Here is a 21,115-nt window from a genome sequence, read left to right on the forward strand (position 1 = left end):
ATCATTTAATTACACCAAATTTTCAAAGAAGAAAATCAATCAATTAGGCTTTGTTTGTTTTGTACAAGAAAAAAACTAGGGAAGGGAGTAAAGAAAACGACACCTATTATTAGTGGTCAACTCGAACCATAATATTAGAGGCTTCTTCTATCCAATTCAATTCAATATTCAGGCGTAACTAAATAAAACGCGCCCCTCTAGACTGACTTTTTTTTTTTTCTTATTTTCTTTTCATTCTCACAAAATCCAAAACTCATTATTTTTCCCCTATTTATTTATTTATTTTAAAAAAAGAATAATAATAAATAAATAAAAGCATAAATAAAGCAAATTCGATTGGCTATTTCCCTCTTTCAGTCTTTCATTTCATTTGAGCAGTGGTAGTGGCGAGTTATCAGATTCTGAAGGAGGAAGGAGAGTAATAGAACTAGAAAGTTGTTCTTTGAATCGAGTGAGAGAGAGAGAGAGAGAGAGAGAGAGAGAGAGAAACGCCGGGCCATGGCGGTGTCCGTACAGAAACCGGCGAGTCATCTGTGGGACACCGTGATGGAAATCACCAAGTCAGCTCAAGACAGGAATATCGATCCTCAGCTCTGGGCTACGCAACTGAGTTCGAGCCTTAACTCGGCTGGGGTTCCTTTGCCCTCCGTCGAACTTGCTCACCTCCTCGTTTCTCACATCTGCTGGGCCAATCACGTGCCCATCACGTGGAAGTTCCTCGAGAAAGCCTTGACTGCTATGATCGTCCCTCCCATGCTCGTCCTGGCTCTTCTCTCCGCCAGGTATCCCCACTACTCTCCTTTTCCACCAATTTTAGGGACCACTGATGAATGGGTCTGTGACTCTTTGTTTAACTTGACGATGAAGCTTTTTTATGTATTTTTTTATTTTTATGTTTGTGGGAAAAAAAATTCGTTTTTGTGCTGCATTGACATGGAACTACTCAGATTTGAGTTTTTTTTTTTTGGCATAGTTTGTCAATTATTTACAGGGGTTACCTTTTGTACTTTGAGGACATCAAATTCATCTATATATATATATATATAAATATGATGCATTGTAATGGTGTTTTTTTTTTTTTTTTTATTGTTTGGTTAGTATTGATATGTAGTGCTCTTGTTTTTTCTGTAAAGGGTCGTTCCGAATCGACAGCTCCATCCTACGGCTTACAGGCTTTACATGGAACTCCTTAAGAGACATTCGTTTTCATTCACTTCTCAAACAAGTGGACTTAATAATCAAAAGTAAGGATTAGAATATCGTCTTGTTGTTAATTGCAAAATAGAAAAGAACTGTTTTTATTATTGACCTAATTGTCTTTTTCTTTTGATATGTGGAAAGAACTTAAATGTATGTCTTTTTTATTAAATATAATATTAAGCTTGTATTTGTATCATTAAAGATACTGTTATTTTGTCTAAATAAAAAAATTAGGCACTTTTCTATTGGTTTCATTTTCTTTTATGTGTTTGCAGTATCATGAAGTCCATTGATGAAGCTCTACATCTTTCCCAGTTATTTGGTCTTCAAGTGTCTGAACCGGGACTTCTCCTTGTTGAATTTGTCTTTTCAATTGTTTGGCAGTTACTCGATGCAGCATTAGATGATGAAGGGCTGCTGGAACTCACCCCTGAAAAGAAATCTAGATGGCCGACCAGGCCACAAGATATGGAAATAGACGCTCAAGATTGCTTTGTTGAGAAAAGAAGCGACAGTGAAGTCTTGCACAAAGCAAATACTGCAATGGCTATTGAGATTATTGTTGAGTTTCTTAAAAACAAAGTCACGTCAAGACTTTTGTACTTGGCTCGTAGAAACATGTAAGAACCCTAGATATTTGCTACACATTTTCTTTTCTCTCCCCAAGCATGCCAGAATTTATTCTGCTATATGTTTGTAGATGTAAATAAAATTGTAGTTACATTGAGTAGCTATCTGTATATATATCTAACCTGACTTTTTCTTTAGGCCATCACACTGGGGATCTTTCATTCAGCGCATGCAATTTTTTGAAGCAAATTCATCAGTTTTGCGGAGTTTAAAACACATAACTCCAGATATCTTTACACAGTTGACATCTGATACTCGTAGGTTACTAACTCGGGAATGCAAAACAATATCACAACATGATTTTCATGCAGTCTTGGCCTCTGGAACTACGCTATATTCTGCTCGGCAATCTCATGGAGCTAGTTCTTCCTCCTTTTGGCTTCCCATTGATCTATTTCTTGAAGATGCTATGGATGGGTCACAAGTGGCAGCTACAAGTGCTGTTGACACACTCATTGGTGCGAGTCAATTTACACTTTCCATATTGTAAATTCATGGAGTGATTAGGCTGTTGATTATACAAATCGGCATTGTTGAAACAATATTCTTCTTGCAGGCTTGGTAAAGGCGTTGCAGGTAGTTAATGGTGCCACATGGCATAATACATTTTTAGGTTTATGGATTTCAGCACTTCGCCTAGTCCAAAGGGTGAGAATTATAGCAAGTTGTCTTTAATGTTAATTTTATTTATGATGTTAAATTTTACTTGAGACTAGACTATTTAGTTTGTCTCCATGCACATGAGCATCACATTTGGTGTTTGTTGTAAATGAATAGTTTGGTGGAACTTTGGCTCATGAACTGTAGACACAATATTTTATTTTGCACAGATAGCAATTTTAATTAGGCAAGTGTCCTGCCCTCATTTTATTTAAACAGGCAAGTGAAGAAACATTTTAGGCTTGACTCATGTACGACCATACCCATGTCGCTTGCACGGTTTTTCCCTTCATATATGTACATATATAAAATCATTCTTAATGATTCTTTTTTAAGCCTGATGATCCAGTCACTTGTGTCTTGTTGCGTACAAAAAAATGGGAGTGTCTAGTTTTTTTAAATTTAGTGCATAAATTTTCTTTAGAACTTTTTTGTTTTGTTCAAATTTCAAGATAACCACATCGATCTACTTTGTATTTATCACTTTTTTGTTTTTAATATTTTAGGAAAGGGATCCTAGAGAGGGTCCTGTGCCTCGCCTCGATACCTGCTTATGCATGTTATTGTCTATTTCAACACTTGCGGTCACTAACATTGTTGAGGAAGAGGAAAGTGAGCTGATGGAGGAAACTGAACAATGCTCTACTAATCCAAGGATAGACAAACAGTCTTTTGGACAGCGACGCAAGGATTTAGTTACCAGCTTACAGTTGCTAGGTGATTATGAGGGCTTGTTGACTCCACCTCAATCTGTTAGTCTGGTGGCCAATCAGGCCGCGGCCAAAGCAATGATGTCCATTTCAGGTCTTACTGTCAGCAATGGGTATTATGAATGCAGTGGTGTGAATGACATGCCAATAAATTGTAGTAAGTAATGGTTTTGTTTTAGAATCTTCATTGTGTTTTATAAAATTTGCATGTTGAAGTACATTACATCTTTGACTTCTATTCATGTATGTGGATGCTTTTCCTTGGCACCTGGTAAATCGGTATCTCTTTTATCCTCTCTACTATGTTTTGTTTATCAATCTAATGATGTGATTTTCAAAGTTACTACTTGTCCAGTGGCTGCTATTCTTTATTTCCTGTTGTAGGTGTCAGCTTAGATTTGCTAATAGTTTCTCAGCTTTATTTAGTCTAGTTTTTATAATCACTAGAATTTGTTGTACGAGTTTCTTTCTATTTTCCCTTTTGTATCCGTGTGGTTATAGAGCAGCAAGCTCTTTCCTTGGACACTTGTCAGCCATGCTGTTTTTGTTTATTATATATCCTTGAGTTATCCTAACATACCGTTCTGTCTTGCAGTTGGCAACATGCGACATCTAATTGTTGAGGCTTGTATTGCTAGGAATCTACTAGACACTTCAGCATACTTCTGGCCAGGCTATGTTAATGCATGCAGCAATCAATTGCCTCGAAATGTGCCCAGTCAAGTGACTGGTTGGGGATCTGTGATGAAGGGGTCTCCTCTAACTCCACCACTAGTTAATGCTTTGATTGCAACTCCAGCTTCTAGGTATGTTCCTTTTGTATTTAGTTAAATCAATGTTTCCTCTAGAGAATGAGTAATCGTAGTGGAGTAATTAATTTATTTTGCTGATACCATGTTTTTGAACCAACGTTGCATGACATGGCTGATTTTGCAAACAAGACTTTTTTAAATCTCTTAAAAGGTTAAATGTAAAATTCGTATCATTAGAGTGATAAATGACTCAATGGTCAATGGAGTGAATATGACATTCATCTATATGAATAGATAAAATTAAATGGATATATATTTTTTTAATCACCACCCATAACTAAACCTGTGATGGATATAACATATTTTATATTAAAAATTATGTATTTCATATAATGAAATTAATATTTAACTAATCTTAAGAATTTCTTTTATAATTATATTTATATATATATAAACAAATAATTTATATGTATATATTTTGGGGAAAAAATAATAGTAAAGGTATACTTTCTCTATTTTCTTATATATCTAAAAGTTTTAAGTGCTTTTTGTTAATATTTGAATTTTGACATTTTTAAAGAGTATTTAAAAAAAATTGTATTTTTAGGAGAGAAAGTGAATGAATATTTAATACTTTGGAATTAATTACTGTAACACATTTTTGAACTTTTAGTATTTTCAGTACATGGATGTTGCAACTTTATTTTTTTTTACATGACAATGAATAATGTAAGATTTAGGGGAACCCTCACAAACTTTCGGCAAATTCTGAATAAGTTAGGATTCTGCAGGATTCAAACTTGTTGTTGCTTTATCCAGGATACACCGTCATGTAAAACTAAATAGAGTTGTAATTTATTCGTGTCCCAAAAATACTAAAAATATATATAGGTAGTGATTAAAAACATTCGCCATCCAATTATTTTCCTTATTTATTTTTGTTACATCCAACTAAATAAAACAACCACCATTAGATTGATTCAATGGTTATGTTGTAATTTTTTTCTATCACTGCTATAGAACCGAAATAAATTTACTAAATATAATAAGGGGAGTATTTATATATATATATATGGGGGTGTAAACATAGCTTCCCATTTAATAATCCCTAATATTTCTTGGCCATGATAACCCTGGTCTTCAATTACACCCTTCTTTTTATTGAAGCCAGGTATTTCAGATTATTTTTTTCTTTTATAATTTACCCAATAGTTTGGCAACTGAATTTAAGCTCATGGATTTGATGGAAGCTTAGCAGAGATCGAGAAAATATATGAGATTGCAATGAATGGTTCAGATGATGAGAAGATATCTGCTGCTAACATTCTTTGTGGGGCATCTCTTGTTCGTGGTTGGAGTATTCAGGTAATATGGTGGGGGTAATTTTGTTGATGAATGAAACGGCAGATGACTTAAATCTCTATCTCCCACCCTACGTGTTGCTAAGACCTACTAGCTAGTCGCTCTAAAGCTATAAATAATTCTCATTTTTTTGCAGGAAAATGCGTGTCTTTTTATCATTGGATTATTATCACCTCAGGTTCCTGCAGATTACTCAGGAAGTGAGAGTCATTTGATCAGCTATGCCCCACTCTTCAATGTTCTTTTGGTTGGGATATCATCAATAGATTGTGTACAGATCTTCTCCTTGCATGGCTTGGTAGGTTATAGTTAAAAATTCTTCTACTTAGTACTTACTGATTTCCACACTTCAATGTTGTCGTAAGCTACAAATTAATTGGATGCAATTTTATAAATGATACTATCCTCTCTCTCTCTCTATATATATATATACATATATAAATAAGTAAAAAATCAAACTACAGTTAGTTTCTTCATAGGATATCAAGAACTTGCTTTTAGTCTTTTGCTTGGCATTAGGGGTAGTAGGTTTGCTAGTCTTATTTCATACTATTGCAATTGGAAGAAAATTCACTCCTTGTTTTTTCAATTGACTTGGTAATTATCGTCTGAAACTTCGAGTCCAGAAGGAACTTGTTCTTTTTTGCTCTTGAGGGGTCCTTTTTGCCAAATGAACTAATAAAGTATATTTGAGAATGAAGTTTTTAATGCCTTTAAATTTTACTTATGTATATTTATTGTCAGGTTCCATTACTTGCAGGAGCATTGATTCCAATTTGTGAGGTTTTTGGGTCTAGTATTCCCAACAACTCAAGGACTCTTCCGACGGGGGAAGAAATTTCTTGTCATGCAGTTTTCTCAAATGCATTCACACTTCTACTGAGATCATGGCGATTTGATCATCCACCTCTAGAACATGTGATGGGAGATGTGAGGCCGACAGTGGGATCCCAACTGAGTCCTGAATACCTCCTATTGATCCGAAATGCTCGATTAGCATCTGTTGGAACTTCAGCCAAAGATCGAATTAAAAGCAGGAGAGTTTCAAAACTTGTCACCTTTTCTACTGAACCTATACTACTGGACACTTTTCCAAAATTAAAACTCTGGTACCAGCAGCATCAAAAATGTATTTGTTCAACACTCTCTGGACTTGTGCCTGGGACCCCTGTTCATCAAATTGTTGATGCTCTCCTAAGCATGATGTTCAGGAAAATAAGTAGAGGCAGTCAACCATTAACTCCTACAACTTCAGGAAGTAGTACTTCATCAATTTCAGGGACTGATGACTCCACAATTAGACTCAAAGTGCCTGCATGGGACATCTTAGAAGCAACTCCATTTGTGCTTGATGCTGCTCTTACGGCTTGTGCCCATGGAAGACTCTCTCCCCGTGAACTAGCTACAGGTCTGTCAAAAAATAAAAAATTGGGGGGTGGTTATAGTAGTCTTTCAAAATTGCAATTTTGGTAGCATTTTTAAGGTGTTGCTTTGTTGAATGCTCCACACTTATTTAAATTGTATGGGATTTTGATTTGTTTCTTACTTTATTGTAACTCTCAGGACTGAAAGAGCTTGCTGATTATCTTCCTGCTACTTTGGCAACTATAGTAAGCTATTTTTCAGCTGAAGTAACAAGGGGAATATGGAAGCCAGCTTACATGAATGGAACTGATTGGCCAAGCCCTGCTTCAACTTTGTCCAATGTAGAGCAGCAGATTAAAAAAATTCTTGCTGCCACTGGTGTTGATGTTCCAAGCCTTTCTGTTGGTACTTCCTCATTTTCATGCAGCTGAGCCCTGCAATTTTATTTTTCTTAAAATGTCTTGTGAAATAGAAAATAAATATTTTCTGACTCGGGACAGGTTCCAACATTCTCAAGCAAAGTTATGTCTGTTGGACTGTTAATGCTGAAAATTTGTCTTAATCAAGTAGCTAACACTAAGCTTCTCATGTTATTACTTGCAGGAGGGAGCTCTCAAGCTACACTTCCTTTACCCTTAGCTGCCTTAATTAGTCTTACAATAACTTATAAACTCGATAAAGCTTCTGAACGGGCCCTCCAGTTAATTGGGCCAGCTTTGAATTCCCTAGCTACAGGTTGCCCTTGGCCATGCATGCCCATTATTGCCTCGTTATGGGCCCAGAAGGTAAAGCGTTGGAGTGACTTCCTGGTGTTCTCTGCATCGCAAGCAGTCTTCCACCATAACAGTGATGCTGTTGTTCAACTTCTTAAGAGCTGCTTTTCGTCCACGCTCGGTCTAAGTTCTTATCATATTCACAGCAATGGCGGGGTGGGTTCCCTCCTTGGCCATGGCTTTGGTTCTTTCTCCGGTGGCATATCTCCAGTTGCCCCCGGATTTCTCTATTTGCGTGTACACCGCTCGGTTCGAGATATTATGTTCTTGACAGAAGAGATTGTTTCCCTTCTCATGCTCTCTGTTAGAGAAATTGTAAGTTGTGGGCTACCAAAAGAAAAAATGGAAAAGTTGAAGAAGACCAAACGTGGGTTGAGATACGGGCAGGTTTCTTTAGCCACAGCTATGTCACGTATCAAGCTTGCAGCATCTCTTGGAGCTTCATTGGTTTGGATCACTGGCGGACCAAGCTTAATTCAATGTTTGATCAAAGAAACCCTACCCTCATGGTTTATAGCATCTCATGGATCAGAGCCAGAAGGCCGAGAAACAGGATGCACATTATCTGTTCTTGGGGGATATGCACTTGCATATTTTGCTGTGCTCTCTGGGACATTTGCATGGGGAGTTGACCCAGCATCACCCACGTCAAAACGAAGATCAAAGATTCTCGGAGCCCACTTAGATTTTCTCGCAAGCGCGCTAGCTGGGAAAATCTCATTGGGTTGTGATTGGGCTACTTGGCGAGCATATGTGTCAGGGTTGCTGAGTTTAATGGTGGGGTGCACAAAGAATTGGATGATGGAAATCGATGTGGATATACTGAAGAGGCTAAGCAAGGGATTGAGACAATGGAATGAGGAAGAATTGGCTTTGGCTGTGTTGGGACTGGGCGGTGTTGGAGCAATGGGGGCTGCAGCTGAACTGATTGTTGAGAGCGACTTTTGAGCTTAGATGGACGGTGGCCTATATAGCATGAAACATTGATTTTATTAACACGTATGTGTAGTTTGCTTTGTTATATCCTTAGGCTCTTCTTATTTTTGTCGAAAATTTAGCTCATGTAAATTTTAATCAGGTTCAGGTTATACATGTTTATTTCTCGGGGGTGCTTCTAGTTCCATATGAAATTATCCTTAAAATCAATTACGTATGCGTGACATTTATCATATTGGCCAACGTTGTATGGATTGAATGCAGTCCTCCATTTCATTGAATGAATATCTTTATTTTTATGTATAAAAAGTGTATTTTTGGTTCAGTTAAAAGTATCAGTAAAACAACTAAATTTGGTGTGACAAATTTAAACGTCTATTTCTATATTCATTCTTATCCCAAAAATAAGTAAATATAATATTTATGTTATTAAACTATATATTTAATACTATATCTTGTAGTAATTAAAGGAAAAGTTCTGTCAATTATTATAATTAATATTTAATATGGGAGAAAGAAAGAAACAAAAAAGGAAAAGAAAACTTGAAGTTAAATGTTGTAATTTCAAGCTTTAGAAGAAGTTTGCATCTGAGCGATTAATTTTTAAGGTGAGGGTCCTTTGTTTACGAGTAAACATGAGAAATATGATCTTATACTGCATAAGTTTCTGGTTGTCTTCTTGAATTCTTTTGAGAGACGTAATGGATGGAAGTGATTGGATTTTGAGAGTAATCTTTTGTTTGACTTGGGGGGTTTATTAGTGGGTTATGTTACTGATGGTTCATATGAAGTTTTTTATTTTCACCCTATGCTCTTTCCTTTCAGTCAACCATGCGTTTTAGATATTTATATCAAAAGTTGAATAGTTTTTTTTGTGCATGATTTTTGCATGCACAAAATGACAACAATTTTTTTGATTAGTTAAACAAGCAAAGCAAGAGAGCAAATGCCTGTTGAGTATAGTATTGATCACATTGATTGCTGGAACTCCAAGACGAACAAACAGACTAGTCAGCGCTAAAATCCAGGCTAGAGATGATAACCAGGGTCAGGACCCTCTGCCAGCTCCTGAGAACTGGTAGCAGATGTTTGCTGAAATTCAAGCCAGACTACAGAGACTAGAGGAAGAGGTCAGGCTTTTGAGACAGCAGTAGGTTCCATCAAGGAACGCTGCACCGGTTCAACCACCTGTGGAGGTACAAGTTATGGGATAGCCAAAAGTATTGAACAGATGGGAGCCTTTTTATGAGCAGTTTAGGAAACAACACCCTCCGACCTTTGAGGGAGGACTAGACCCACTGCAAGTTAAGCAGTGGACGAGTATGAACACCTCCATCCTGAACTTTATGAGGGTGGTAGGTAATGAGAGGGTGGCCTGCGCCACGTACATGTTTCGGGAGGATGCCCGTATCTGGTGGGAGGTTGTATCTCAGACCCGGAATGTCGCTGCACTGAGTTGGGATGAGTTCTGGGATTTGTTCAATGAGAAATATTATTGTATCTCAGACCCTGACCCTGGTTATCATCGCTAGATCAAGACCTTTCATGATCAAAATAGAATTATTTGGAAGACATTTGACGCGGGACATAAAGTATTATTGTATCATTCAAGCCTTAAACTCTTTCCGGGTAAGTTGAACTTCTGATGGGTTGGACCTTTTATAGTGGTACACCATTATCCTTATGGAGCGGTAGAAATTACAAGTCCATCAACAGGAAAAATACTCAAGGTTAATGGTCAAAGATTGAAGCCTTATTATGAGTCTATCGAGGAGGAACAAGCTACTGTAATTCATCTCTTCGATCCAGAATATGTTGATGAAGTATGAAAAGGTTTTATGTTGAGCTAGCGACGTTAAACTTAGCAAATGTATTTTATTTTATTTTTAAGACATGTTCATGTAATTTATTTTTCTCTGTAATTTTTTTCTTTTTGAACACAGTTTTAATTTTAATTTTTTTTTATGTATTTAAGAACCGTGAAAATCGTGAAAAAAAATTGAAAATTTGGGCCAAATTCCTTGTGGCCACGACCAGCTCTATTCCAGGCCACGACCTGGAGAATAGAGAGCAACGACCGTAGCCACCTGATAACTCAATTTTAGTGTCATTTTAGGATGTGTTTTTGTGGTAATCTTGAGTCTTTATGTTTATTTGGTGCAAGATTGCGCTCGTGTTTGTCTTTGTATTAGGATGGTGTTATGAATTATGAGCTAAACACGGAAATAAGAAGAAATGGTGGAAAATTGGAACTTTTGGTGGTTTTTCAAGTCAAATTGGCATCAATGAGGAGTTAGAAGAAGTTTTGATGAAGGTCGGACTTAAAATGGTCAAGTTTTGAAAAAAAAAAAATAGAATTAGAGTCGTGGCATGGGGTTAAGGGCCGCGTCCTTAGCAAAGTCAGAAACTACCCAAATCTGGCAAGAATTAATGTCGCGACATGCTCTTTAGGGCCGCGGCATGATGAGTGGCAGAGAGCAAAGAAAATCTGGGTTTTCACATGGGCCGCGGCATGGTCTCCTAAGGGTCGCGACGCTTGAAGACAGAGGCGCAAACCTCCTGGGCATTTCGAAGACACGGGCCGTGGTGTGCCTCCTTGAAGAGAAAAAAACATCTTATTTAGGTTTAAAACATTATAAATTAAGAGATTGATTAGGGTTTTTAATGATGAATTTTTAGAGAGTTCTTGACGGCTAAGCTTATTTTCTGCATTTTTCTTCTTTACTTCTTTTCAAGTTTTGGATATTAAAGATGATAACATTTATTTTTATTGTGTTAGCTATGTTTGTCATGACCTAAAATTTTTTATCTAGGGTTTAATGTAGTCACTTGGATATTTGTTATAATTTCTTATTCTTTTACCCTTTATCTATATGATTTCTGCTTAATGTGTGTGGATAATTGATCACTATTTACATGATTTATGATTTTGATTCGAGATCTGAGAAGGGAAAGTTGAATATTCTATAATCATATAGACATAAATTGCATATAGGACGATAGTTCCTATATGGTTTGTGTAGCGTTTAGGGTTTCTATGCTTCATGTCTTCTATATGTTAAAATTTATCACATATATGTAGAAAGTTTGCATATATGTTGAGATATTTTTGTCTTGAAAAATAATTAGGATTGTTTTAGTTAACCTGCTACTAGGATAGAAATTGAAGAATGATATGCACTGATTAGTAAGATTAATAGGTTGAAAAGTTGATGAAGTTAATACCCTAGGTTTTTAAATTCTTGAATTAATCTTTATTATTGCAAAGTTTATTTCAATTTTAAGTCTTAGTTTAAAAATCACTCTATTTTCGACAGCCAAATAGAAATTTAAAAGTAATTATTGGTAATTGGTTGATAGTCCTTGTGAGAACAATACTTTACTGATGGACCCAAAACGGGTATGTTTAAAAATTTATATATCGCAAGCGCACGAATCGTCCATATAGAATAGTGATCGTAAGCAAGGATGTCGAACCCAAAGGAGTTGTCTAAAATCGAAAATGAAACTATTTTAAATCAAAAGTAATAAATTCTAACCTAGTTCCAAAGATTGATAAATTTTAATATTATGAACATAAAATAAAAGATTGAAAAATAAAGCTATTTAAGATAATGAAAATAAACCAATAATGAGTTGAAAATAAGTGTTAAAAGAAAAGATTATTAAGATACTAGAATCCACAAAATGTAAGTTTAATAATATTTATTAGTATATTGATTCCCAAGTGTTAGTGATAGTTAAAATAATTTAAACTATCATTTTTCAAAAAGATTTATAATTTTAAACACAAATTTCTTATAAAAAGATAGGATTTTTCTTCACTTTTCAAAATTATAATTTCAAAGCATTTAGTGTAAATCAATCTAATGAAATAACAAATAAATCAATGAACATTATTTATAAGGCAAAACATAATATTTTTGTTCTAAGCATGGATGTGTACAATTTAATGACACATCTTATACAAAGAATATTATGTTTATGCACTAATGAAGTACAAAGTGTAAATATGTTCTAACAATCTAAAATACAAGATATTTAAGATGAAAGAAATATATGAAGAAGAAAAATCCATAGACTTTGTTGCATTACAAGGGAAATCAACATACAACATAAATATTACTTAGTTACAAGTTGCTTCATCATGATCTTAATAATCTTATGAAAAAGATTAGAAGCACATAACTAGAGTAGAAATTACAAAATAAAAGACATACATACTTGCAAAATGCTCTTGAAAAACCCAAATGGAAGAGAGAATGGTAGAGAGAAAATGAGAGAAAAAGATGGTAACCAAAAACATTAAGCACCTCAAAAATGGTCTTGAAAGTCCATATTTATAGCCAAAGTGAGTTTATTAAAATAATCAATTTAAATTAATTAAATTGATTAGATTAATTAAATAAAATAAATATGGTATGTAGAGGTAAATTATAGGGTGTAATGATGATGTTGTGGTGAAAATGTGTAGGAAAAAGGGTAAAAAGTTGGCATTTTTGTCATAGGGGACAAAGGGACAAAATGCATTTTTGTTGGGCTCAATAAGGGAAATGGCAGCAATGTGGTGGCTGGGTGTTGGAGGGGGGGCCATGGGTTGGGCCTAGAGTGGGCCTCACGTGGTTGGGCTTTTGGAGAAACACCATTTTTCTTGTTACTTTCTTTCAAAATTACCATCTTCCCTTTGATTTTCTTGCTTTTCAAGGGCAATAATTTTCCTACACAATAAATTATAAACTAAATTAAAATTAAATATTTTCATTAATAAAATATATCATATAACTCCCATGAAAACATTAATTTACATAACATTTAATTTCAATAAAATCATATTTTTAGCATTCAAACTAACAATACTAATTTTAAATAATTAAACTACAACATATTATAATAACATATCTATAAAAACATATAAAAATCTAGAAAACTACAATAAGACTAATAAATTAAAAATTACATAAAAACTTAATAAGTTAATTAAAAACTCATGAACTAAGCAACAATTAGCATGTAAAACATGGTAAAATAACTCTATTTTGTAGAGTTATCATTTACTTACTATTTTATTACTTGAATCAATTATGTATAATTGCACATAATATTTTACCGATCACCACCAATAACCCCAGGCTGTGGCCACTGCACGATTTCAACACTTGTTTTTTTAAAAACCCCCCAAGTCATTTTTCCCCGGTTCCCACAAAAACAAAGCCTCCCAAACCGAATATACTCTCCCTTTTTCACCAAATTCCATAATTTCCAACCCATTTTCACTCAAATTATTTCCCAAAACCATCACAATGCCAACCCTCAATCTCCATTTTCTCCCATTTTGTACCTATTCTCACAAAAATCCCCATCAGCTATCACATTTCCCATTTTAAAACCTAAAACCCCATAATTTTGAAGTTGACAATTGAGGTTCTGCAAGTAGTTTCAAGGTAATTCATTGGCACAATCACGTTTCCAAGACTCTATATTGTCAATTACAAGTAAGTAGTTTCTCTTCATTGTTTGATTTGTGGGTTTTGAATATTGAAGAACAAGAATAGGAGCATTTTGGATTTTATGATTTTTGGTGGATGAATTGCTTATTTATTGTGATCATTGGCATGGATTGAGTGTTTATGTTGTTGTATTGGTGATAATATGAATTTTGGGGAGATTGGATTACTTGAACAATATTTTCAACTCTTGGTTTAGATTATGCCTACTAAGTGTTTGATAGAAGTTCTAAGAGAAGTGTGATTGAGTTTTCAAGGGAATTGGTTGAATATTTTTTAAGAGAAAGCATTTAATTGCTTAGTTGATACTTGGTTGGTGTAGTTAAAGGAGTTTGAATTGATATTTTTGGGGTATCTTCAATTGTTCTCTTAGTGCTTGATTTTTTTTAAGGAAGCTTGTTACTGAGTTTTGAAGTGAAGAATGAAACCAAAGAGATTTAGAAAGAATATCAAATGTGCTTCCTCATCTGGGGCTTAATTTGATGCCAACAAATTTATTTCCGAGGAGGCATTTAAATACTATCAAGATGCGGTAGTAAAACAAAAAACAATGATTGAATAGAGGGGGTTTGATATGGAAGTTCATCATGGGTACCCATCCATTATGGAGTAGATTGAGAAAAGAAATTGGAAGAAATTTTGTTCTCAACTCGATGCTGCAGTGATCCCTATAGTAAGAGAGTTTTATGCCAATGGAATTTCTCAAGTCACGTCTATGGCTACAGTGAGACGGGTCAATGTGAATTTTTCAAGTGTGACAATAAATCAGTTTTATGGGCTTCCTAACATAGAAAATGATGAGTATAGCCAAATAGTAGATAATCTCGACTTTGATGAGATCATCCAATTTCTGTGCAAACCGAACACTCAATGGATCTTAACTGAAACATGTCATCCTATTAAGTTTAAGCGAGAGACGATGAGGGTCATTGAAAAAGCATGGCACAAGTTTATCAATGTGAAGTTCTTTCCAACTAAACATGTCAGTGATGTGAATATGGATACTGCCATACTTCTATATGCCATCTTGAAGGGTAAAACAGTTGATGTGGGGCGCATAATCAAGTTATCCATTCAGAGCAGCTTCAGACATGTGTCTAAGGGGTTCTATCATCCCCATCTCATTACCGCCATGTGTGCATAAGCTGGTGTGACATGGGATCCTTCTGAGCCTTTGTTGTAGCCTATGCATGTGCTGAATAGATCCTCCATCACTTGCTTCAAGGTCACTGATACTGCTGGGGTAAGCTTATCTTCTCAAACTCAGGCTAGGCCACCGCCATCAACCAAAAATATGACATTGGTGGACTGTATGACACTTGTGGAGGAAACTCTGTACAATACCTCTCAAGATCTGCATGCTCACCATACTGAATTCCAAGCACACCAACAACGCATGATTGAGTGAGCCAGCTACCAGGATGTCTGTTTCAAGATGAATGCCATGCACCTTGGTATGGAGATGGCGAACTATCCACCTGCACTACATTGGTTTCAGTTGTATCCACCACCTATTCCAATGAAGCAAGATGACGACAATGAGGAGGAAGCTGAAGATGATCAGGCAGATATGCTTGATGAGTGAGCAATTACTTCGGTTGAGGGAGTTTTTCTTTTTCTTTATATTTTCTTTTATTTTCCATTGAGGACAATGTACTGTTTAAGTGTGGGGGAAGGAAAAAACTGAAATTGAACTGATTTGTTTTTATTTTTATTATTTTGCGTTGTTTTTATGTTTTTTTTTTCATTTTTAGTTTGTTTTAGGTTTTCATAAGCATAGTTGTGTTGAAAGTTGTTTGTCGATGATAAAACTTTTGATTGAGATGAAACTACTTCTAGGAAATTGATGAATTTTGCATGACTTGTGTGCTTAACTCTTGTGTGGTTGTTATTTAAGCTTGTCTTTAATTTTAAAACATAATGTGTGTACAATTAGATTTACCTTTTCACTATTGTTTGAAGATATTTATGCACGCTATTACTTATATATAGTCTCGATCACTCTAGAAACCATTGATTAATTGTTTGAGGTGAAATCCTAAGTACACATAATGTAATGACCCGGCATAAACTAAATAATTTACCACAAAACATTTATCGAAACTCATTTGAAAACAAACATGAATTAAACATCTTTTGCAAAATATGAAACTCAAGATCTCTTTATTTAAAAATAAATTGTTTCCTTACATGCATATCGTAGGTAAAATACAAGTTATTAAAACTTAACATATAACCATGACTTGAAGACTTTTAAAACAATGCATACATAGCAATCCCTTTGACCCTCAGGTCTACTGATCACGACATGCACACATCTGACTGAGATTGCTCCAACTCATCGCCTCATCACTACGCTTATGCCTTTACCTGCAACACAGAGTACCCGTGAGCTAACACCCAGCAAGAAGAGCCATATAGGACACTATCCCCAAAGCCCAACAGTACAGGACATAAAACATAAAACGTAAAACATAAACATAAACTAACTCGTATCTTCACAACCTAAAACATAAACAACTCCTAGTCGACACCTTATCACACAAAGTTCCATAATCAATCATATTGCCAGTAACATAACTATAATATAATGTAATCTATCAACCAAACCATAGTCTAGCGTAAACATAGCATAACGTAAACATAGCATAAAATAACCTATCCTAGCATAGCATATTTAATCCATAACAAGTATTACCGATATCGTTCTGGCCGTAAACCAGTGTTGATCTGGTTAGTTGTTCAACCGAGCATAAATTAACATAAGCATGCATTTTTCGTTACATAAGCATGCAATTTATCGTAACGTGAGCATGCATTTTCATATCGTAAGCATGACACGCAAACATACCACATATTCTTACGTATTTTAGTCACACACAACATGCATCACTTATAAAATAGCTCCTAATATGTAACGACCCAAATTTACTAATAAGGCTTAAGGGCCTTGATTAGTGTGTCGGGAGGGCATAATTGGAATATATGTGATTTAATTACTTAAAAGCATGTTATATGACTAGTTGAATACTTGAGATGCATGACTATGTGTATTAGTATGCATGTAGGCCCTGAATAGGTTAGAAGGGCATTTCCGTAGTTTTGGCCCGTTGAGGGCATAACTGTATATATATGCGATAATTGTTGAGACCACATTATTATGTTGATATATCTGTGAACTGTGATTCGAGACGATCCTAGTGAGCAGATTAGCGAAAAAGTCATGGCGGAGATTTCTACCCGGCTCGGGGTGAACCTGGGGGTATAAATGGGAATTTAGTGAGTATATTGGAGTCTATTTTGACGTCGAGGAATATAATTGGTGATTAATTAGGTATCGGGAAGTAAGCGGGAAATATTAGAGACACTTGAGGAATTAGCGAGAATTGGGTAAAATGACCAAAATGCCCCTAAGTGGATTAAAAGACTTAGGATTAAAAGGGAGGGCATTAAGGTCAATTGGATTACAAGAGATAAGTATGTTGAGGCTTTATACTTAGTGGAAATTGTAGAAAAAGATAGAAGGCTAAGGAAAGAAAGAAAAGAAGGAAAAGGAAGACAAAGAAAAGGGAGAAAACATAGTAGTTTTTCCAAAGGGTCGGTTTGTGGTTCTCTCACCATTTCTCTTCAATTTTCTTGGAGCAAGACTCAGAAGGGAGCTAGATTAGGCTGAGAAACAAGAGTATTGAGCTAAACTTGAAAGGTTGGCAAGGGATTAGCAGGAACACATCAATATTTGAGGTAAGCCTTTAGAGTTTTCAGTTTCTGGTTTGGTTAGTTTAAACTATGGTGTCTAAGCTGAGTTGATGGGAATTTTAAGGGAATTCAAGCCAAGGAATTGGGGAAGAACAAGCTAAGGAGGTCAAGAAGTTAACTTGAAATCGAATTTCCATCAAAGGTATAAAATTCTAAGCTTTAAACTTTGAAATTCTGACTGTTTTGTTGAGTTTCTGAAGTCTAGGAGCAACTATGGTGAATTTTGGGATTAGGGGTGCATGTGGTTAGGTTTTGCATGATTATGATGCTTGGGATGAGTTAGACATGTTGGTGTGCTTGATTTTGAGTTTGGTGAAGGTTTGGAGAAGTTTTGGTTAAGTTTGGCTCGGGGAAATCGCAGGAAGGGAAAATGGGGTGTTGGCAGTTTGTGACTAGCGCTACAGCGCTAGCCTTTGGGCGCCGTAGCGCTAGGCCAAGCTTGCTGAGGGCATTTTGTTTCTGTTTGTAGCGTTGTAGCACCCTCCAATGAGCACTGTAGCGCTACCCTGTCTTCAGAAAGGGATTTTAGGATTATTTACAAGGGTTTTTGACCAAGGGTTCGGGGTTCGATTCCACCACCCTGTTTGGTGGAATTAGGACTTCCCGGGGGCTCGGGATTGGTCCCGAGGCTAGGTTTTGGACTTGAGGTTTGGCGATGACTTTGATCTGTGGTTGTGATTAGGTGAGCGCTAGGGCTCGAGAGGGATCGTGCTCAAGGAATCAAGTGAACAAAGCTAGTGAATCTAAGGTAAGAAAACTGCACCCGGTTATATGTTTGTGATGGGACTAAGAGCTCCCGATATCTGTATAATGTCAATGATGGTATCATGCCATGGGACATGTGATAGCGGCCTAAGGGTGCCGTACACAATATTTGCGCACAGGGCGCGGCTTGGCCATTGGTAGCCGAGGACAGCTTAATATTCACTGAGCTCGGTTTAAGCGGGCCGGAGTCAGTGGGATAACGGAGGGTGCGGTCTGAGGGCGCTAACCCTAGTTATCATTGTAATTGATGTATGATATGAGTTGATATGTTTGGTATGCTGAATACTTGGTTATCCTGAATATCTAAATGGTTGAGAACATGTTTATGGAATATGTGATATTGAATTGTCTGTTGATTGCTTATGCTCTGTTGTTGTGTTTTCTTGCTGGGCCTTGGCTCACGAGTGCTACGTGGTGCAGGTAAAGGCAAAGGAAAGTTGGACCAATCCTGAGATGGAGAGTTGTGGCGCTGAATGTACATAGTCAGCTGTTCGGTCGCCTGGGTCGAGGAGTGGATCAGGACAAGGATCGCTGAACTGTCTATTTTGCCTTAGTATGGCTAATATTGTATTTAAGTTGTAAATCTTTTGTAAGTGATTTTAATCTGATCATTTTTGGGATCCTGTGTAAACATGAATTGATATTTAAAAGAAATGCGACTTTTAAGACCAAAATCTTTTAACCCTAGTACCAATATAGCTTCAGTAACATGTTTTTAATTAAATGACTTGATTAGCAAGTCTAGCACTTTTATAAACACACAGTGTAACAGTCCTGGCTATCCAGGGCGTTACATAATATAATTCATACCATAGTTTTTAACATAATTCACAATATAATTAGTAACAAAATTTCTAACATAATTCATAGTATAGCTTATAACATAATCTGTAATATATCATACAAAGTTACCACACTTTAGTATGTCGAGTGTACACCCTGCGTGCAGGTGTCCACTCTTCTCCAGTAGCGCTCCACACACATTAACACGTCCCTTCAAGTGTCCTTAGTGAGCCTACCATATCATATAACATTGAAAGCTTAAAACTCAAGCCAAACCAAAAACCATATTAAAATACACCCATGTCTCTCTTAAAGATAACTCATACTCAAAATATTCTTAAGAAAATCTTAAAACTCTACTGCATAAAACCCCAATCGAAAAAGGTTCCAATTGTATCAAATGGGTGCATCAAAACCTAAAAAATATACATTTTTGGGCAGCTAGTGCGGTCACGCCAGTGCTTGGGCGTGGTCGTGCTCATAGAGCGCCAGACCAAACTAGACGAGTAGCGCAGTTGCATTAGGTCTCTACTTTCATAGATCGCAGTTGCGATTCCTAAACCTGAAACTCGAGCCAAAACGTAAAATCTCAAGTCCAAACCCCCAAAACAGGTATCCTAACATGTTTCTAGCCCCGTGAATCCAGATATTAACATCTCTAAACCTATATTAGACATTCATCAACCCAGAAATAATAACAACAGTCTCAGAATTTCAAAAACTTAGATTGACAAAAAACTTAAAATGGAAGTTGAACACTTACAGATCAAGATCCACCCATCAAAACTCAGACCCTTGCCGCCTATGAGATTCCTAGCCCTTCAATAGCCCAGATTGGTGATCTCCTTCAAACCTCAAGCCCTCAAAAACTCAGATCAAGAACAAGATATTGTTCTTGGTCTGTCTCACTTTTATTCTATCGCAAAACCAGAGTCTGAAAAGATACGACTTCTAAACCTATTTGACTTATTATTTGATTTATTCAATTTGACTTAATTCGTGAAAAACCAATTGACCTTTCTGTTCCCAACCTCAAATTCATCCTTAATTATAACTTAAGACTCTTATTGTAATTTCCAACCAAAACTAATAGTTTTAACTTTTGATAATTACGCCTTCTATCATAAAACTCATAATTCTACTTTGGCCCCCAATACATAACTTCTATTAAACTTTGGCCCCTAACACTTGAAGAAACTAATGTGTGTGGATTGCTTGACAGAACACATAAAATAAGCATACATCATACTCATGCATATCATAGTTCATATAATTAAACACATAACATCATAAAATTTACCATAATACCCTAACCCAAGCCAGATTACCAAAATACCCTTAAAATGCAAAGGTGGATATCCTTAAAAAAAGGATTTCATCCTCGAAATTCCTATGCCATAACATCTCAAGATTCTATCATCCTTGAAAGTATCTAACAACTTAGCCTTTTGTTGTCATCTCAAAATTGTAAATAATCTTTCTATCGTAACTAATTTTCACTACTCAGGATCGTAACGATACACTTGGCTGAGTACTGTAGCCACGTTCAATTATAGCCAACATATACCCATATACATTGTCAGGTTTACATCACCCACAATCTGGTTCTGTTCACTGTATCACTTATTCTTTACAAAATTTTCAACTTATTTTCCACTTGATATTTCTGCCATTTTAATGTTTGTTCTAGTAGTAACCCATCCATAGTGGTTCTACGTCATATTTCCAATTTCATAATCCATGAAGTTTTCTTTACAGATCCTTAGTATTCATAACATTTACATATATACTTCATACTTTCATCTTTGTCTAGGATCCTTGTTGGCTTGCAATGTATCTCCTCTTAATTCCTCCTCCCTTAATAATTAGATCATGCAATCGTGCAACATACATTTGGTACAAATTTCTATAGGTTCCAT

The 21,115-nt window shown here is 35.9% G+C and overlaps 1 protein-coding gene across 2 annotated transcripts; it reads left to right on the forward strand.

The window, feature by feature from the left end:
- Nucleotides 1-344: 344 nt before the first annotated feature.
- Nucleotides 345-8,575, forward strand: LOC133792366 (mediator of RNA polymerase II transcription subunit 33B-like). 2 transcript variants are annotated; one of them, XM_062230268.1, is made up of 12 exons: nucleotides 345-782; nucleotides 1,134-1,244; nucleotides 1,476-1,820; nucleotides 1,969-2,288; nucleotides 2,387-2,478; nucleotides 2,997-3,357; nucleotides 3,796-4,006; nucleotides 5,203-5,317; nucleotides 5,451-5,612; nucleotides 6,059-6,722; nucleotides 6,878-7,084; nucleotides 7,283-8,575. In XM_062230268.1, the coding sequence occupies exons 1-12, from the start codon at nucleotides 499-501 to the stop codon at nucleotides 8,398-8,400; spliced, it is 3,990 nt and encodes a 1,329-aa protein (XP_062086252.1). In that variant the 5' UTR covers nucleotides 345-498; the 3' UTR covers nucleotides 8,401-8,575. The 2 variants fall into 2 exon arrangements, with proteins under 2 accessions (XP_062086252.1, XP_062086256.1); XM_062230272.1 differs by lacking the exon at nucleotides 345-782 and having other exon boundaries at nucleotides 1,135-1,244; nucleotides 1,585-1,820.
- Nucleotides 8,576-21,115: the final 12,540 nt, after the last annotated feature.

This window comes from Humulus lupulus, chromosome 1, assembly GCF_963169125.1.
Source record: "Humulus lupulus chromosome 1, drHumLupu1.1, whole genome shotgun sequence".
Lineage (NCBI taxonomy): Eukaryota > Viridiplantae > Streptophyta > Magnoliopsida > Rosales > Cannabaceae > Humulus > Humulus lupulus.